Raw genomic sequence first — 18,364 nt, 5'->3', positions numbered from 1 at the left:
TCACGATTACACATTTCTTAATAAAGTCTGAGTTCTATGATCGGTTGATTTTACTGTACATTCATTACTAGGAGCGCGGAGCGCATTCTTTTTTTCGTCTTTTTCCCCTTTTTGTAACAACCAATCACAGCTTTTAGAAGACTGTGTCACACCTAGCAACGGGGTCAACCACACCTCCTCACTAAGATAAAAGTTTCTGTACCCTCCTTGCTCAGAGTTGCTCTCAGACACTTGCCAAATCACTCTTAAGCTAAGACTCCTTGCTAGGAATTTTAAGGCTAAGTTAGGAGCTCTCTTAGATGACTCTATGAAGTTTTGTGAATATGGGCCTTGGCCAATCACTGCATAAAGTAGGCGTATTAATAGGATAGTTCAAAAACCCATCCCCCTGATTCTTCCATTAGAGGTACTGTTTCACACAATCTGCTGAACATTTTTTTCAAAGCGTTTTTTAAAGCACTACTTTGACTTGGACTAGTGTCCTTTTCTACTTCGAGCCACACAAACAGGTCACTTTAAAAAAAAAATGATGTTGATGATGTTGTTAAAAGACAGAAATAAAAGAAGACCCAAACTTAATTAAAAATGAATGTGACATATAGAAAACAGCTCTAGAGGTGTGCAAGAGCTAATAGTCGCGCATTGCCCTACAGGCTTGATAGAAGCAAAGCAGTGAAGGGAGAGAAAGTACACTGAGGCTCATTAAAGACTCCCATCATTCAGCAGCACATCTCAGATTTGCTGTGAAATGGTATCAATGTTGCTCCAACTTCTACAAAACAAATCCCAAGTACATCAAAAATTCAGTAATTAACTAACAGTAATCAAAAGAGACCAGAATGAATTGTGTCCCATTCCTGACATCTCAGGAATTCAAGACAGAAAGTGAAGCCCGAACATGTCAGATGTTTATACCTCACTAACTCTATGATCATCCTGAGGGGGATTAGAACTAGTGCAGGTACCAGATTACCCAGAATTACTTGAGTAAAATTACAACAGTAAAGACACAAATGAAATCTAAGGTTAAGTTACAAAAACATCCAACTGAGCCAATGTGTGCAAATAAAAATGTTGAGTGAGATGTAGTCAGGGGGGAACCTTCAGGGCCTTCTAGGCCTTCAGAGAAGGCCTTAAAAAAATCTGGACCAAAAAATATAAGTATTAAATTATTATATATAATCTATCTAATTTGATTTAATACATTAATACATTTTCTCTAATCTATGTTCTAAAGTGAAGTTTACTGTCAAGTTCACATCAGCAATGAAAGGGTTACTGTCCTGAAACATATTATCCAATCAGAATCTTCCGTCTCTATCAAAGCCCGGTTAGCTGGCTCATTAATTGGTTAGGACTTCATGAATCCAGGGGAAGGCCAAGCTATGTGTTTTGGTTTGGAGAGTGATGGGAAAATTGACCAATCATGGTTTGATTTTAAGTGGGCAGGACAAAAACAAAAGATCATAGGCCTTCGTGAAGTCCGAAAGGCGGGCAGAGTGGTGAGAGCGGTGAGAGACAATTAAATGGCGGAAGACGAGAACGAAGTTGTGGCTAGCTTGTTAGCATCGCCTTTTTCAAGGCGGCCTTTCCTCTGTGGAGCGCTCTTTCTCGGCTCTGAAGCGCATCAAGACGCACGCCAGAAACAGTACTGGACAGGATCGCCTGGGAGCTTTGGCACTGATGTCCATAGAAAAAGGACTTCTTTTGGAGCTCAAGTCAAAGGACAAACTTTATGACGCTGCCATCACCCACTTCACAAAGAAAGACCGACGAATGGACTTCATTTTCATGTAAGGTAGGCCTATGTTGCAAGCCACCTTGATTATTATTTCAAGTGATTAATTCGGGCCAAGTGGACATTCAGTAATTTGTATTTATTGCGGAGGTTGTCTGTAAAAAAATCCAGCGCAATTTGCGCCTTTAATTCCTTTGCCTTTAATTCAATATGTAAACTTATCAAACTTATCAGAAGTGTGTGGTTGGACTTTTGTTTTTTAGAGGGTTTTTATTCCCCCCCATGGCTCCCCCTTTCTGTCCCTTTCCGAGAATTAAGGAGGTGTAGTGGAACCTATGAAAATTGTGACTTTTGACATAAGTATTCATTGCGCCGTGCGTAATTGCGCATGGAGAGGTATTTGCACTTCAATTCAACTTTAAAAAAAACTCCAGCTACCAGCTTTGTGTAACTTTTCCTATATTGTGCATTTGAAATTGTATAGTTTGACGATGCTCGTGAATTTATTTGTCAATGTGTGTATGGCTTGCTGTGCGCCGTGATTTATAGCGCTGTCCATGGTGATGAAGCCTCGGTGTCGGTGTCAGCAGTGTCACGTTCTGGGTTACCTCATTTTATATTTCCAGATTTTGGCTTATGTTTATTTAATGTAGCCTCCAGTTTTATGAAGGTACTGTTGAGAATGTTTCTTGTTGTGGAGAATATTATTGATGTTATGGTCTATTTGTTTACATTCTTGTCATCGTTAATTAAAGGGTCACAGTTGTTGAACGCTTTCAATTCATCGTACTGTTTCTTTTTTTCCGCGATGATTTCTTTTCTTGGCAGTGAGGGCTGAGGTGAAGGCCCAGCTGTAGTGCTCACAGTTCGCCACTGGATGTAGTTATCAAGGTCTCTGAACACAGGATCTGGATGCCCTGACATTTGATTCTGGTGGAGCATGAAGATCATTCTGGAAGTTGGGAACAGTATGTGTGACAACATAACTGAAGACTGTGAGATACAGTTGAAAGCTCAGAAAGTTACTCAATGGAATTTTGAGTTGTGATTATTTTGTTGCCCATAATGACAGTTGCTATCATCCCTGTTACATGCATATTCTACAATTCTACTTTTATCTCCTTTGTTCTGAAATCATGCCCACCTCCCAACGAGGCAAAACACAGTAAAAAAAGTAACGGTAGCTTCTGAGACTCTGACTTATGGAAAGACTTCATATTTCAAGAGACAGGATGAGATAAGCGAATAAGCTTGGCTAGCATGTAGCCATCATTAGAGAACCTTCCCCTCTGGCTTTAGCTTTCAGTATGGCGGTTGCTGCTTGGTCTTTTCTCACTCAAAGTCCACTCCGATGAAAGTGTTTATTGCTAAAATGCAAATGTGAACACAGTCTTTCAAGGTTACAGGTTTCAGGAACCAACAAGCCTGGAGTACTGGAGCTTCCACAGTCAAACATAAGCATGCTTTTCATCTGCCCTCTGCCTGTGGAGCGGCAGCATAGTGTTGTAACAGCCAGGCAGGAATACTCACCGACATCGACGCATGGTCATTGTTGTTATTCTGAGCAGAGACACCCCCAAACCAACCAAAAATGGAGGAGGGGGAGGGAAAGAGGGAAAGGACAGGAAAAGAAATGTGGCAACAATAAATGGACAGGAGGAGGTAATTTCAACTAGAGATAACTTGCATGCTTGAGAAGTCAAATTAATCAATAAAACTGCTAGTAAAACAAATTAGTTACAGTGCTGTTTATTACAGGGGTGTGGATGGGAGGACAGGAGACATTCTTGGAAAACAAAATAAGATTAAACTCAATCAAGACATGATAAGGGATGCTAGAGAGAAGAGCAGGCAAGTGGCCTACAGAGTGGAACTGAACAGGCTGTAGCTGTCAGCTATCTGGGCCAAAACACACACATTTACTGACCAAGTCCTTACTTAGATACCACAAAATGTGTCATGTTGAAGATAATGCCAGTATGGTCAAAAGCAGTCTATGAGTCAGTAACAACACAGTTACCATGCATATGGACAGATCACCAATGCAACACATACTCAGTTCAACGTTAAAGTCACAGTGGAACACAATTCTCTTTCAGACAATATGCACATTTTAATGTGATGAACATAAAGCAAAACAGCAGAAGACAGTTGGAAGTTTGGAAAATGGAAAGAAAAACCGAAAATTATGATATCCCTATTATCAACAAAATTATCAACATATCAACACAACAATGAGTAGAAAAACCAGGAGGACAATGTCCCACAGTTCCAGAAAAGCGGCGGGTTCAACGGGTCAGAATTTAGTAGGTGGATCAGACTCACCGGAAGGTGTGTGAAGACCTGGAAAGTGGAACGCAGGAAGTTGATCAGGTCCATGAGGTATCCAGAGGCACGGCCGTCCGACTCAGCCATGCCCCATTCGTAGTCAGCTAGCTGGATAAATTCATCGATCTTCTGGTTGAGTTTGGTGTAGATCTCTCCCTCTGCAGCGTGACGAGCATCCTGAAAAGCAGCTTTTATAAGTCCTTTGATAAGACTTCATAAGAATAAATACAGGTTACAGTGTTTCCCCTAGAATTTTTTTCAGGCCTGGTGGCACCCACCGAAAAAACCTTAAATATACGAGACGCGTGGGATGGTGTACTGGCGCAGTTGGATTAAATCAGGTGGCACAGCAAGCAGTCTGCAATTCTGCAATTATTATATTTGCATTCAAATTTTTGTTCACTCAGACTGTATTCAAGATCACAAGGAGAGGGTGACTTAATAAAGTGCATTTATTGGATACAAATGGAACATACTTGATTACACATTGGCACTTCAACCACACAGTGTGCATTGTTCTGTGCTGCACCTGATTTTTCTCGGTTTAGAGAACTTCACCAAGGCATTGTGGTAGGGGAATTTCCTACACATAATTGAGATTCTATCAGTTATAAATAATTTAACAAACATTTAACAAACATTAAACATAGAGGGTTTTTTTTTTATTATAACAGAGCTACATATATTTCACAAAGCCTGGGGAAAAATGACCCCTTAGTGGTTCTAGTGGAAAACTAGCCTATTGTCTGTGTTATTTTCATCATTATTGCTTACCAAAAAAAAGAAGCTCAATCAGAACAAAAATATAAGCTAAACAACAAATTAGAAACGTACCATGGGGAATGTGGTACAACCAAGGGCTGTATTTATGGTTATTAAGCCATTCGGGATCCCAGCCAGATGTTCTGTGTTTAGCTGTATTTTTTATTTTTTTTGGACTGGGTTACCAGTCGGACCGGGCCCGCGGTCACCCGCCGGACGGGGGTTGGCAATCGGAGCGGGGTCACCCGTCAGACGGGGGTTGGCAATCGGAGCGGGGTCACCCGTCGGACAGGTGTCAGCGGCAGTAATGGTTCTCGAGCAGCCCCCCTCTCCACTGCAATTTGCCCCCCTTTCTTCCGTCTCACCTGCATCTGTCTTTTTTTTTTTAGAGTTGCCTCTGTTACTCTCCCTTCATCTGTTTTCCTTGGCTCCGGAGTCTGGCAGAAAAACTTGTTTATATTAAGACCCCGTTTACACTTGGGGAACATGCATATGTTTTCATGCGGCTTGGCCTCTCGTTTACACGCAAACGGAGTTTTTTTTTTCATGGAAAACGATCATTTTTAAAAACTCCGACCAAAGTGGAGATTTCTGAAAACGCTGGTTATTTGTCGGTGCGTTAACAGGGTTGAATGCGTTTTAGGGTCCGAAACGTCACAACATGCGACTGAATACTTAGTGTCATGTGAGTGACCTATGTTTACACTCGCGCCCATAGGTTTAGCATAGTTATGACGCGCTCGACAGCGTCTTTATCCGGGTTAATGTAAACGACAACATTTTTGAAAACGATGTTGTGTGCACAATGTTATTTTTGAAAACGGCGTGGCTAAAATATCCGTTTTCCAATAAACCTTGTTACGTGTAAACGTTGGGTCAGTTGTTTGTCGCCCATGATATTTTTTCTTTTCTTCGGCGGTGCCATAGTTGGCTAGCTACAAACCTTAAACATCCCATAAAATGTGCCTGCGGTCTCAGCAGCGGTACTCGCATCGTTACTAGGCAACGAAGCAGGTTGACTCGCGTTGTGCTGCACAGAGGCGCTCCTAAATGTAAATGATTATTGATTTATGAATGAATGGAAAGGTGGCTTATTTTTGGCAAATTAATTTTTTTTTTTCGTTTTTTTTTTTGGGGGGGGGTCTGGCGGGGAGTCTCCTTGGCCTGGCAGCCCACCAGGCCTGTACAATGGTAGGGGAAACACTGAGGTTATATAGACTTTTACCTGCAGTCATAGAATCGGTCAGGAATAGAAACACAAATTCACAATTTGCAAATTTACTTTGCAATTTCTCAGACTATGGCCATATTCCTTATGATTGGATAACTGAGTTAGCTTGATTTGACTGCTGATAATTTGATACAAGCCTGGGTTTTTTACTTCTTCAAAGATGTCTTAAAGTGTATCTGGAACTGTTGTCAGAGCAACAAGTTCTTAAAAAAGTAGACACAAAGCAGAACCCACATTACATTCACATTTTACCTTGAATGTAGACAGGCCATAGAGTCTTGTGGTGTGCACTGTTTCGGGGGAGACATTGGTGATGTTTGTTATAAACTCCTCCAGATACCTGCAGGCCTGCTCCAGGTGGGTGGTGTTAATGATGATCTGCACCAGCTACAGAAAAAAGTTTACAATTTAAGACAAAACAATGAAATTCTTGGTCTAGAAATGTGTGTGTCATTAGCAACAGCCATTATGTTGTTCCTACTTCAGTCAGTCCAATGTGGGGCTTCTTGATGAGGTTTTGCAGACAGCTGCTGAGTGTTCTTGTCAGCAGCAGGTTGGTTGATTTTCGCAACATGTCATCAATCTCTGTTGAACTGGATACACAAACAAAGTTTATGTTTGACAAGTCCAGATATTTTACAGTTGCACAACAAAGAGACCAACAGCCAGGGAAGATCCGAGCTGTACAAATGTTCTAGTGTCTACTTATAACTCACAGCACAGAGTAATTCAGCAGTGAGACCAACCTGCGGTGTAGTGACTCTGAGAACTTGAGGCTGGCGTAAATGAACTCTTTGACCTGTGTGTAGATCTGAGGGACAGACTGGGACATTGGCAGCTTCTTTGGAAAGTCCTGCTGCTTACACACACACACACACACACACACACACACACACACACACACACACACACACACACACACACACACACACACACACACAGTATTAAAGGACTGACTCATCTAATATTTGCCCACGTTAACAATTTAAAGTCTTATTCCTTTGCTTCTGGACAAATGCTTTTCATGTTTACATTAACTGGTACAGCAGCAGTCTCCAGTTAGATTCTTTGCAACACTTTCACCTGGGGTGGTATTGCTGCAAAAATGAAATGTCAAATGCCCCACAAGAAGGCAGACCAAACATAATCTCTAACTGCAGGATTATTTTATTGACTGTTTATCGGTTCCCTGCTTCTGATTCTATGAATATAAATGTTGTGGAAGGTTAGAGGGGGTCGGAGGGTGTGTCTGGAGGGGGCATTAGTGAGGTATTATCAGGGAACTTGTATGTCAGATGGAAGAAATGTTCTTTTGTGATGATGATTGTTTTGCACACTTTTCTAATAACTGTTTTGGGAATATATGCTGAGGACCAGTGTTCAAGCAACCTCTTTTATATGGTTATCTGCATGCCCAATGAAGGGATGAAATCTTTGTAGTCTTGCTTTGGATATACTGGTTTGTAAGGCTGTGGTCCATGAATTGGTTACCTTCTCTATCTCAGCATCATGGAAGGGAAAGCGGCTGACCACCAGTTTATACTCCTCCTCTGTCTCCACCGGGATGGGACTGTAGTTGTCCAACTCAAAGATCTCCCTGTGGAAAATAACACAATTTTGTGCATACTTACATTTTTGGTACGAGCATTAGAGTTCTGAAAATGCCTCTCACTTTCACCCAAATGTTCTCCTCCAACATGCACTCTAAAACACCAAATAAAGGTCACAATCATCAAGGAAACTTGTACATGTGTTATGACAACAATTTGATATTTGGACGAAGTAAAATGACTGAAAATAATAAGTTACCCAACTGGACCAGTAGTCCACGGTTTTTCCACATTTTGTTAAGCTCCAGAATGATTCAGACTGGCTGTGCACTGACATTACCCATCCAATCTAGTTGAGCTTGAAAGACTCCGAAAGAATGGGACAAACTTCTAAAAGAAAGGTGTGCCAAGCCTGTAGCGTAATTTCCAAAAAAGCTGGAGGCTGTCATTGCTGCAAAGGGTGCTTTAACCAAGTGCTGAATGATGAGACATGAGATATTTCAGTCTTTCATTTTTTGTAAATTTACAAAACACTCCAAAAACCTGTTTTTGATGTGTGATTATGTGTAGATTCATTGGAAAATAAATGAACTGAATCCCTTTTAAGATGATTCTGAAACTCAATGAAACATGAAACATACTATATCAGCAAAGCCCACCTGAAAACCAGTGCCCACTTCTTCAGCAGAGTTTCATTGTACTGGTCTCTGACCTCAAACAGCAGGTCAAACAGCCGGTTCACTGGGAAACCATAACCCTGCACACACATGCACAAAAATCAGAAAAAAAACCAAAAAAATACAGAAAATCAAGTGTGTTCATGTCAAATGCTGTTGGTGCAGCTCTACACCAACCTGTAGTGTATCAGCGAAGATGACTATGAGGTTCTTTAGCTCCAGGACCAGGTCTGGGTCATCACAGTATGACTGGGGACAATAAACGTCATAATCAGCAAACAACAAACCCTGATTTCAAGAGATTAATCCTCCACAGTTATCATTGCAAACTGCATACACGAAGTGCTAGAATAGAGATCTTGACAAGTGCAGCAACAGTAACTGAAGATGCATTTCCACTGCATGGTGTGGCTCGCTCTTTTTTCTTTTTCCACTGTGGATAGTGCCTTGCTGGTACCTGGTACTTTTTTGGGGATCTCCTTGGTCGAGTTTCCAAATGAGGTGAGTCAGTACTACATGGTGTAACACACCATCCATTCCTCTGTTCTAGTATAAGAGTAGTGTAGCTTCTTTGTGAGTGTGCGGTTTAGCAAGTGAGACAGAGGGAGTGGCAGAGAGTGACGGTGAATGCAAGCAGAGCAGAGGAAGAGGTGAGCAGTGATGTTACATACGATGATCCTTTTTTATCCCACAATGGGGAAATGAACAGTGTTAGAGCAGTAAAGGGGATAGTGTAATAGAAAGAAGCATCAGTTCCAAAAGTAGCATATGACAAATAAGTACACAATATAATGAGTAAAACAAACTATGATTGAATTAGCCTAACTGTGCATAGGAAATATTGATATTGCCCAGTTATACACAGAGGTTTAACAGTAAATGCACAGTGTAGGTTACAGTTTGTCAGTGAATAGAGGCTGCATCTTCTTCAAGACCAAAATGCAACTCCCGTGTGTTGTTTCCAGTGTGTTGGAAACATAAAGGGCACATGATGTCGCTATGACGATCAGCTCAGAGTTCCGCCTATGCTGAGGGAGCACTATCTGCAGTGGAAAAGTAGAGAAAAGCAACTGGAAACAAAAGCGAGTTGAGCAGAGTGAAGAAGCACCATGCTGTGGAAATGCAGCTTACGGGGGGAGGGGCTTAGCTAAGGGTCAATCAACACCAACAAAGTCCCTCCATTTTTCTGGAGTGCAGAGTGATTTATGACCCTGAAAGCTGCACAGTTGAGTCCCTTAACACTCAACACAGGAGTGCGTAAATCAACAGAGTAAATGAACACAGCCAGAGATTTGACATAAAGCAGCGTCTGCCTGCCTCTTTGTTTACTCAAAGACACACATACTCACACAAACAATCAGCTGGAGACTGGACTAAACAGCAGCAAATCACAGCAGTGGCAGGAATGTACCTCACCAGTTAAGACAGGTTTATTAGCCTATATCTATCAAGCTCTGATCCATGCTAGAAGTGAATCTGACATGATGTTTCAGCCTTGCAGTGTGTACGATTATCCAGAGTGTTTTCTTTTAATTTGTTGTTATAGTGATGGTGAACAGAATTGGTAACATATTTTACAGGGATTTCATTAAAATTTTGTGAGAACTAACAGTATGAACATCTTTCATTATTTGCCATAAAATTGTGGACATTTTTACAATGAATTAGAGGTGGACTGGCTCATGGACAGGTTTGTGAAAGAGACTGAAGTTAGGTTTATGCTCAACATTGTGTCCTGTGTGAGAGTGAAGAAGAAGAAGAAGAAGAAATGTACTTTATTAATCACATCACACAGTTTTTACAGTGAGTGAGTTGCACACACTACACGTCATGCTTCACGTGAAATTATTGTTCTCCGCATTTATCCCATCCTCGGTCTGTCGATTTCCGTGCTACCCATGCATGTCAAAAATGGCATCATTGTGCCTCTTGTGCTGCGCACAAAGGTTGCGCAAGTTGTAGCATTGCTATGCTATACACCTCCAAATATTTTGAAACTAGGTGCGTGACGTGTTAATATTATCACATTTTGTTCCCTCAGATCTCACATTTGTGGCTGTGGCTTATCTATCATTATACTGTGAACATTTGCACACTCATTTTTCTAAACACTGTACTGTTCTGATTATGACACATCCAGAGTGTCGCTCTTTACTGTTTGTCGCTCTTTACTGTTTAGCCCTAAAAGAATCAATGCATCTTCAGAATTGAGCAGCTGTAGGACAGTGCACAGATATGTTCCTCTGGTTCTCCTGGTTTTGTTTGTTTGCCTCCTGGCGTTTCGGAGAACTACTGCAGCGAACAACATGTTCAGCATAAATACTTGCATGCCATCTGTAGAGGCCTGCACCATGGTGTCTTGTGTGACTATAAACAAAGCTTGAAACCCTGTGAGCTGGCCACGCAGTCACTGTAAGGGCAGGACCACGGCAGTGTGGAGCTGCCTGTGCCGTGGCCCAGCAGAAGAGCTGGAGGCCATGGGGGAGACCAGGGTCTTTGTTAGTCTTCTCACCCCACGCTGTGCGGGCCATTCTCTGGCCTGTTAGCATAATCCTCTGGGTCATTTACAACTGACTGGATCCCAGCAGTCAGGAATATGCCTTCTTAATCTGCTGTTATTGTTGCAATCTGTCTCTCATTAAGGCCCCAATGACCTCCTCTTTCGCTTCATGCGTATGTGTGTTTTGACCTCTTAAAGAGTGACATCATTAGTGTGTTTGTGGGTGCAATGACCTCCATGGTGTGCTGTGTGTGTGTGTGTGTGTGTGTGTGTGTGTGTGTGCGTGTGTGCGTGTGTGCGTGTATCAGCCAGTGAATGAAGGTTCTTCCAATATAAATAGATCCACAGCAGGCTGTATATTATCTCTGTTAACTCTTAACAGTCTTCCTCTCATTCACAGTGCACTCCCTGCTGGCTATGTGTGTGTGTGTGTGTGTGTGTGTGTGTGTGTGTGTGTGTGTGTGTGTGTGTGTGGGCGGGCTTACAGAGTGTGTGCGGAGCACAGCAATGATCTTGGACAGGGCCATGTTCCACAGTTCATCAGTGAAAGCTCTGGTCACCAGCCCCTGTGTGGCATGGAGAATATGGTCCTCCACAACAAAGAACCTAACGGCACAAACAAAGAAAGCGCATACATCTCATACTTTATGTTCACATTGAAGATAAGACAACTCACAAACTTGGTGAATAAAGGAGAGTTTTAAAGGTCAGCAGAATGTGATGTTAAAGCCATTGCTCTGCAGTGTGACAATGAAGTGACATTAGGAGGAACATCTTACCCTACAATCTGATTGAAGTATCTTCTGTAGCCTTCCACTGTCTCATGCTGGACACACAGACATAAAACCATGTTTATCAAAAGTACATGAATGCATAAGTATGTAGTATGTAGTGTTATCAATGGTGAGCTAGGACTGTTTTACAAATTGTCACTCTTGGTGTGTTCAGTGAAAATGCTTTTAATTTTGATACTTTGAAATATGATTTTATCCTTTTATGCAATACTTTATGCTTTACTTAAAGCTGCTATGTTTCAAAATGTAAACTTCATCCAGAATATCTTCTCAATGACCCCTGTCCAACCAACACCCAAGTGGCTGAATGCATTTGACTCACTGATCACAACATTTTATGGGAAAAACAAGCAACCTAGAATCAAACACACAACACTGCATCCAAACATGTATGCAAACAACAAAAATTAAATGGAAACAGAAATAACATACTTAGGATTAAGAACTACAACAAATACTTATCAAACATGAGAATTACAGTCTCACACAAATATGTATAAAATAAGGTCAAAGACAGACTTCAACTGACTGATCAAGCTTCCCCATTTCTCTGTGGGGTCAGGTGAACATGGGAAAGATGAATATTCTTCCTACAGTCAACTACATTCTAAGGATGTTACCTGTTACAATACAAAACAGCAACATGACGAGGTTAAACAAAAAGGTGGACTATAGCAACTTCTTTCATTATCATCTGTCTTTTGGTTGTCAGAAAGCTAGTGAGTTATTTGATCCTACTGTAAGTAAAGAGTGAAAACACATAGAAGAGAATGTGTTACAAAGCTTTAACGCTGACATGAAATGCCTACATTTGTTGAACACTTCCAAGGAAATCATGCAAAGCCCAACTGAAGCGTCATTTAACATCTTAAATATCACATACAATGATCCTGGGAATGAACACAGCTATCTCAAGAAATCAACCACTATTGGCAGACTTCAAATATGACATTAAACAATACGGTTTTCCAATAACTGATTTGAAACTTTGAATGAATTAATAATTGAACACAATATTCTTCTACAAAAATATAGTTCAAATGTTTTACACATTTTTTATATTTTGTCACTTAACAGGCTATTTGTCTTCATTCAAAACATTTTACCATGTAGAGCAGAGCTGAATTCAGGAATGTTCACTCCTGTTATAGACTACAACTTTAATGAGGTTCTTTGAATTTTAAAAAGACCCATTACATATATGTTTCATGACACTGTTTCTCCATCAGCCATGCTGCTCACCATGTTTGCCTGTGGCTGCAGTACCAGTCGGGCCTGTTTCTTCCTCTGTTTCCTGTAGTAGTTCTCAAATGTTTCTCTGTCACCCTGGAGACACAGAGAAAAACAACAGACCTTATTAACCTCTCCAAAATCTATTGACAATAACAAGTAGTTAGATCAAGCTTCTTTTGCTGTTACAAGTCAGATGATCTTAATGATTAAAATAATATAAATGATATAAATATTGTTAGAGAAATTCTTATACTTTATGCCCATTTTGTGTGATCACCTCATATTGACCTCATATTATTATCTTTGTGAGAGTTTGTGCTACTATCTCATGATGACAGAGGCTGCGTCCAGGGGAGTGAATACCAGAGAGGAACAGAGCATTTCTGTTGCTCTCCTCAAGGCCATCTCACCTTTTTGCTCCTGTATGACAAACAATGAATTGCCTCACCATGAGAGTGGCAAGAATGCAAGCCTCTGCCCATTTGGCATTATAAAGTCTCATAGTCTCATATGAAATCTGTAGTGTTGAACATTTACACTGCAGGCTCTCTGTAGTGACTTATTCCCTTGCAGAAAGAATAAACATCTAGTATCTACTCATAAATTTCAGACGGAGTTCCTGAGTCTTCTTTTCCTAACAAATATATTTCTACAATATTTGGTGTGGAATAGAATTATGGATCATTGTGCAAACTGGATACGTCTGAAAGTCATAGTGGAGAAACTGAAAGAGAAACACTTTCCAAAGCCATCTACATTTAAAAATGCAATCATGTGGCTTTTCAAAAACATTCTCTCAATCTGAAAACATCACTCTCATGTTTCTGCACCAAAAAAAAATTTAAGATTTTCAAAATCCTAGGGCTGTACGGTGGAGCAGCAAGAAGGTTGCCGGTTCGATTCCCGGGTGGGGCCTTTCTGTGTGAAGTTTGCATGTTCTTCCCGTGCATGGGTTCTCTCCGGGTACTCCGGCTTCCTCCCACAGACCAAAAACATGCTCATTAGGTTAAATGGTGACTTTAAATTGCCCCTAAGTGTGAGTGTGAATGGTTGTTTATATATGTTGCCCTGTGATCGGCTGGTGACGGGTCCAGGGTGTACCCCGCCCCTCGCCTGCTGACAGCTGGGATAGGCTCCAGCCCCCCCATGACCCCGAAAGGGATAAGCGGTATAGAAAATGGATGGATGGACATGTGCCTACAGCACCCTCCACTGCTAGCTAATAGGAACAGTGTATCTAATATTTTCTGAGCTTTGTATCCACAGTCTCAGCACAGCTAAAGGCAGCTGAATGTACACTTTAGTATGAATAGCCTTTGGATCAAAACTATGTTACTGCTCTGTTGTGATGGACCTGGATTTCAAATTGTTTTTGCTCGAGTCCTCCAACATGTGTGTCTAACAATGCATGCTGCCTCATTAGAGCAGAGGCTGTACGAAAATTGTCAGTGAAGAGGTCATTTATTCATTGTTTAAAATTCTGGAGTTATAGTGCTGCTATACCAAATCATTACCATCATCCAGCTTGTGGATGAGTGTGTATATGTGTATGAAACAGATTGAAACCTACCAGCACAGTGTAAATGTGCAAACACCTGTAGACAGGTGAGAAGTCCACCAGGTCCTGAGCTGTAAGAATCTGTCAGACACAGATGAGGAAACATGATTGCTGTAAAATATTCCTTTAACATTTTCTATACATTCATTCAGCAGCGATGAATACATGGAGCTATGAAAACATGTAGACAACTATAAAAATGAACTACCTTATTCACAGAAAATGATTACATTCATGACAGTTATAGAAGAGAAAAACTCAACTCCAGCTGGATTTTCAACTCTCTGTAGTCTGACGCTCCAAATAAAACCCACTTCAGGTAAGGAGGAACAGAACACTCAACTACACACAATGTTTCCTCACCTCTTCATCTGCTTCCTCCTCATCTCCTGTGTCGTCATCCATCATCAGGCCGTTGTGAGTGTGAGTGTGTGTTCGTCCATTGAGAGAGTACAGAGGCTTGGTGTAGTGGCCCATACTGGCCTGCTTGGCAACTGCACTGTTAAAGGTCCTGTGCTGCTGTGCCTACAGGCACAAACAACACACACACACACACACACACACACACACACACACACACACACACACACACACACACACAGATCAATGAGCTGATAAATACCTTTTCACAGCTGTTAAAAATATATACTCTCATACCTGTCTCATGGCAGTCTCTCCAACCTTGTCGGAGTGTTTTCTGATGCTCTCCAGGAAGTCCTTGAGGTCTGACATGGAGATCTCCTTAATCTCCTCTCTCAGTCTGGGCAGGTTTTCAGCCATGATCTGACAGAACCTGTACTGACTGACCCTGAAGGGAACACAGCAGAAGAGTTATGTCCAATTTTAGAAGCACCATTCAATCTAACCAGCATTATCTAAATTTACATGAAAAGAATGCAATGCAACAATTGGTAAATTAAGCAGATCCAATGAGACATTCTACCAATCAGTGTCATGCTACCAATACCCAGACTACATTACTGTCAGCTATATAAGTAACACTTTCAGCATGCCTTCTTCTTTTCTTTATAAATAATACAGTGAGCATCAACAGCACTGAACTGGATTATGTTGCAGCCATGGTTTGAGAAGTTTCTATGGACATCTTAACATCTTCATGTGTTTTTGCCATTACTCTGAGTCACTGATGAAATATATTATAACTGTTGTGACCCCAACCTGTCTAGAACCAAGCTACAAACTTTTCAGAGCCATCTGTAGAGCATTCCTACCAGAATTTTGATGGTATAATCCTACCTGGGGATGTAGACCTTCTCCAGCTGCTCCATGGTTTTCAATGCAGCATAGTATCTGCAGTGACAAACAGTAAAGCTTCAGTTAGGATGAATCACAGCTATGGTCCATTACTCACAACCATTGAAGGACAAGTTCACAATTTTGAAGTCTGCCAGTTAAGAATAATCATGTGACCATACATTCAAACAGGTTTCGCTTGCTGTAGCACTCCTGTTCATAAAGGCCATTAGGAGATCCCTTTCCAATCACCTCCAATGTAAGTGAGGCAGGACAAAACATATTCCAAAGTTCATCTGAAGCCAAGTAGAGTCATTAGCAGTCTGAGTTAATAAATCAAGTGAACAATTTGCCAAGTTACAGAAGATAATTTTATTATCCAACCCAACAAAATCTATACCAAGACTGCTGCTTACCCTGGACACCTTTGGTTGCCTGTCGGGTTACAAACTAAACTACTCAAAGAGCTTGTTTTTTTCCAATTAATCATACGGATAAAGACTACTCTCATTTCCCTTTTAAACTTGAATGTAAGATATTCACATATCTAGGAATCAAAGTCATTCTCACAGCGGCTAAGAGAGGTGCTGACTTTCCCTTTCAGTGACTGTACTATTTATCTGGTTGTAACCACAATATACAGATTTATGTGTATACTTTTACTCTGAATTGAAATGACATGTATCTGTCTAGCCTCCTGTGATTTGTTTTTGTAATTTTCTTTTTTTTTTTTTTTTTGGTCTTCCTCTTTGAGCCTTGGAGGGAGGGGTGGGGGAAGGGAGGGGTATGTGTTTATATATGCTTGTTATTTTGGTCATTTGTATATAGCATATGACTGTTCTCATAACTTGAAAAATGTTAAATAAAATTTTATTCTTATGATCTGTCCAGTCAAGCTCAGCAATACAGTATTTTTTTTTCCTATCACAGGTTACTTATTTTGTTATCTCGAGAAAACAACAAAATAATCAGTCTGTTTACGAGAAAACAAAAGTTTGCTTCATCTGATTACTTAAAATGTTAATTCGAGATTAGGATTGCATGCCAGCATGCACAGATGACAGCGGCTGATCTAAAATGAAAATATCAGACCAAGGAGTAACCATTATTGATCAATGAATCAGACTGTACTTCAATTTTACTTAATTATATAAATACTTTATTATATCATTCAAACACCCACCAATGTAGGTAGTTTCTTTTACAGTTCCCCAATGCCAACAAGAATTGCTTTGGTTGCAGATGACGAGACATTTACACTTCTTCTGTAAGATGACCACTGTATGTAAGCCTATCCCTTACTAACCTGTAATGTAAATACTCTCATATCAAATCACAAGGGAAAACACTCTTACAGTAAACGGAATACGTTCATGAAAAGTTCAAAAGTTCACAGAGGTACAAGGTACAACACCAGGGGGAGCCAGGACAACAGGTCAGAGGGGAGGTACAATCATCCTCCCCACACTCCGAGATTGGGTTCCAAGCCCCAGCAACCGACACCCTTAACCCACACTGTTGACAGGTCTATGTTTAGGGCAAGTGACCTGAGATTGAAGATCATGGCTAAGAATAGCACCCGCCACCCCTGGACCAGACTACCATGACTGAGTGATAAAGTATCCTCTGAAAATTTGCTTGAAGATGTGAATGCAGCATTATGAACTATCCCTACTAGGACAATTACAAAGACCAATCATCTGTTGTACATCGCACAAAGAGTGATTCTAGAGATGCTTGGCTATAAGATGAACAGCATGAACAGCCAGAACAAGACATACTCCCCATGGAGAAGGAAGCTAGAGGCCAAGATCAAGGCAACATGGAGAGAAGTTAGTCAACTCTCAGAGTTCCAGAATGGTGTGGGGAAGAAAGGGATTCCCAGGAAATCCCAGTAACTGTCCTTAGGCACTAGAGACTGCCAAGCAAAGACTCACAGCTCTGTCTACCCGCCTGAGGAGATATACAAGAGAAGCATAAGCCAGGAGAATAAATAGGACGTTCTCCACCAAACCATCCAAAGTGTATTCTCAGTGGCAGAGTAAGAACATAAGAGTACATCCACCTAGAACTGACACTGAAAGGTACTGGTAGAGCATATGGGAAAAGGAGGCATCACATAACATTGATGCTCAGTGGCTAGTGGACCTAAGAGCAGACCACAGCAATCTCCCAGAAGAAGAACCAGTAACCATCACCATGGCAGACATCCAAGAAAGAGTATATGAAGAGCTGGACAGTAGCAGTCCCAGACATAAATCACACTTACTGGCTAAGGAAGCTAACTGTACTCTATGAATGCCTGGTAGTACAGACGATGCACTACTGATGGATGGGACCTACCCAGAGTGGCTGACCCAAGGGCACACTGTCCTGATCATGAAGGACCCCCAGAAGGGTGTGATCCCATCCACTTATCAACCAATTACCTGCCTCTGTACAACATGGAAGCTCCTGTCATCATAGTGGCTTAGAATAGGCACATGGCCCAATACATGAGCAGGGTCCAGAAAAGAATTGGTAGCAATACCAGGGGAGCCAAGCACCACCCAAGTCACCCAAGACTGCAAGACCAGACAAATCAACCTGTGCACCGCGTGGATTGACTACAAGAAAGCCTATGACTCAATGTCACACACAAGAATCCTGGAATGCTTGGAATTGTACAACATCAACAGGGCACTAAGGCTATGTTTCCACCAAACGCGATGAAACAAGATCGCGCCGCAAGATTACATA

General features: G+C 41.2%; 1 protein-coding gene across 2 annotated transcripts in view; it reads right to left on the bottom strand.

Annotated features, from left to right (window-relative positions):
• exoc6 (exocyst complex component 6) overlaps positions 1 to 18,364 on the bottom strand; it is a 57,943-nt gene that overhangs the window by 17,207 nt on the left and 22,372 nt on the right. Inside the window, exons 6-20 of one of the 2 annotated variants that reach the window (XM_070990090.1) lie at positions 15,629 to 15,682; positions 15,029 to 15,179; positions 14,735 to 14,896; positions 14,384 to 14,452; positions 12,823 to 12,906; positions 11,566 to 11,612; positions 11,272 to 11,392; positions 8,464 to 8,535; positions 8,269 to 8,366; positions 7,551 to 7,656; positions 6,806 to 6,915; positions 6,541 to 6,652; positions 6,312 to 6,446; positions 4,064 to 4,243; positions 3,269 to 3,298 (exon numbers count right to left, since the gene is read on the bottom strand). In XM_070990090.1, the coding sequence (XP_070846191.1) occupies positions 3,269 to 3,298; positions 4,064 to 4,243; positions 6,312 to 6,446; positions 6,541 to 6,652; positions 6,806 to 6,915; positions 7,551 to 7,656; positions 8,269 to 8,366; positions 8,464 to 8,535; positions 11,272 to 11,392; positions 11,566 to 11,612; positions 12,823 to 12,906; positions 14,384 to 14,452; positions 14,735 to 14,896; positions 15,029 to 15,179; positions 15,629 to 15,682 (1,531 nt within the window). The remainder of the gene's footprint in view (positions 1 to 3,268; positions 3,299 to 4,063; positions 4,244 to 6,311; positions 6,447 to 6,540; positions 6,653 to 6,805; positions 6,916 to 7,550; positions 7,657 to 8,268; positions 8,367 to 8,463; positions 8,536 to 11,271; positions 11,393 to 11,565; positions 11,613 to 12,822; positions 12,907 to 14,383; positions 14,453 to 14,734; positions 14,897 to 15,028; positions 15,180 to 15,628; positions 15,683 to 18,364) is intronic. The other variant, XM_070990091.1, reaches the window with a different exon arrangement.

The sequence above is a fragment of the Chaetodon trifascialis genome, chromosome 21 (assembly GCF_039877785.1).
Source record: "Chaetodon trifascialis isolate fChaTrf1 chromosome 21, fChaTrf1.hap1, whole genome shotgun sequence".
NCBI classification, from domain to species: Eukaryota; Metazoa; Chordata; class Actinopteri; order Chaetodontiformes; family Chaetodontidae; genus Chaetodon; species Chaetodon trifascialis.
The sequence above is the reverse complement of the archived record's forward strand: the minus strand, read 5'-3'. Positions and strand labels throughout refer to the sequence as shown.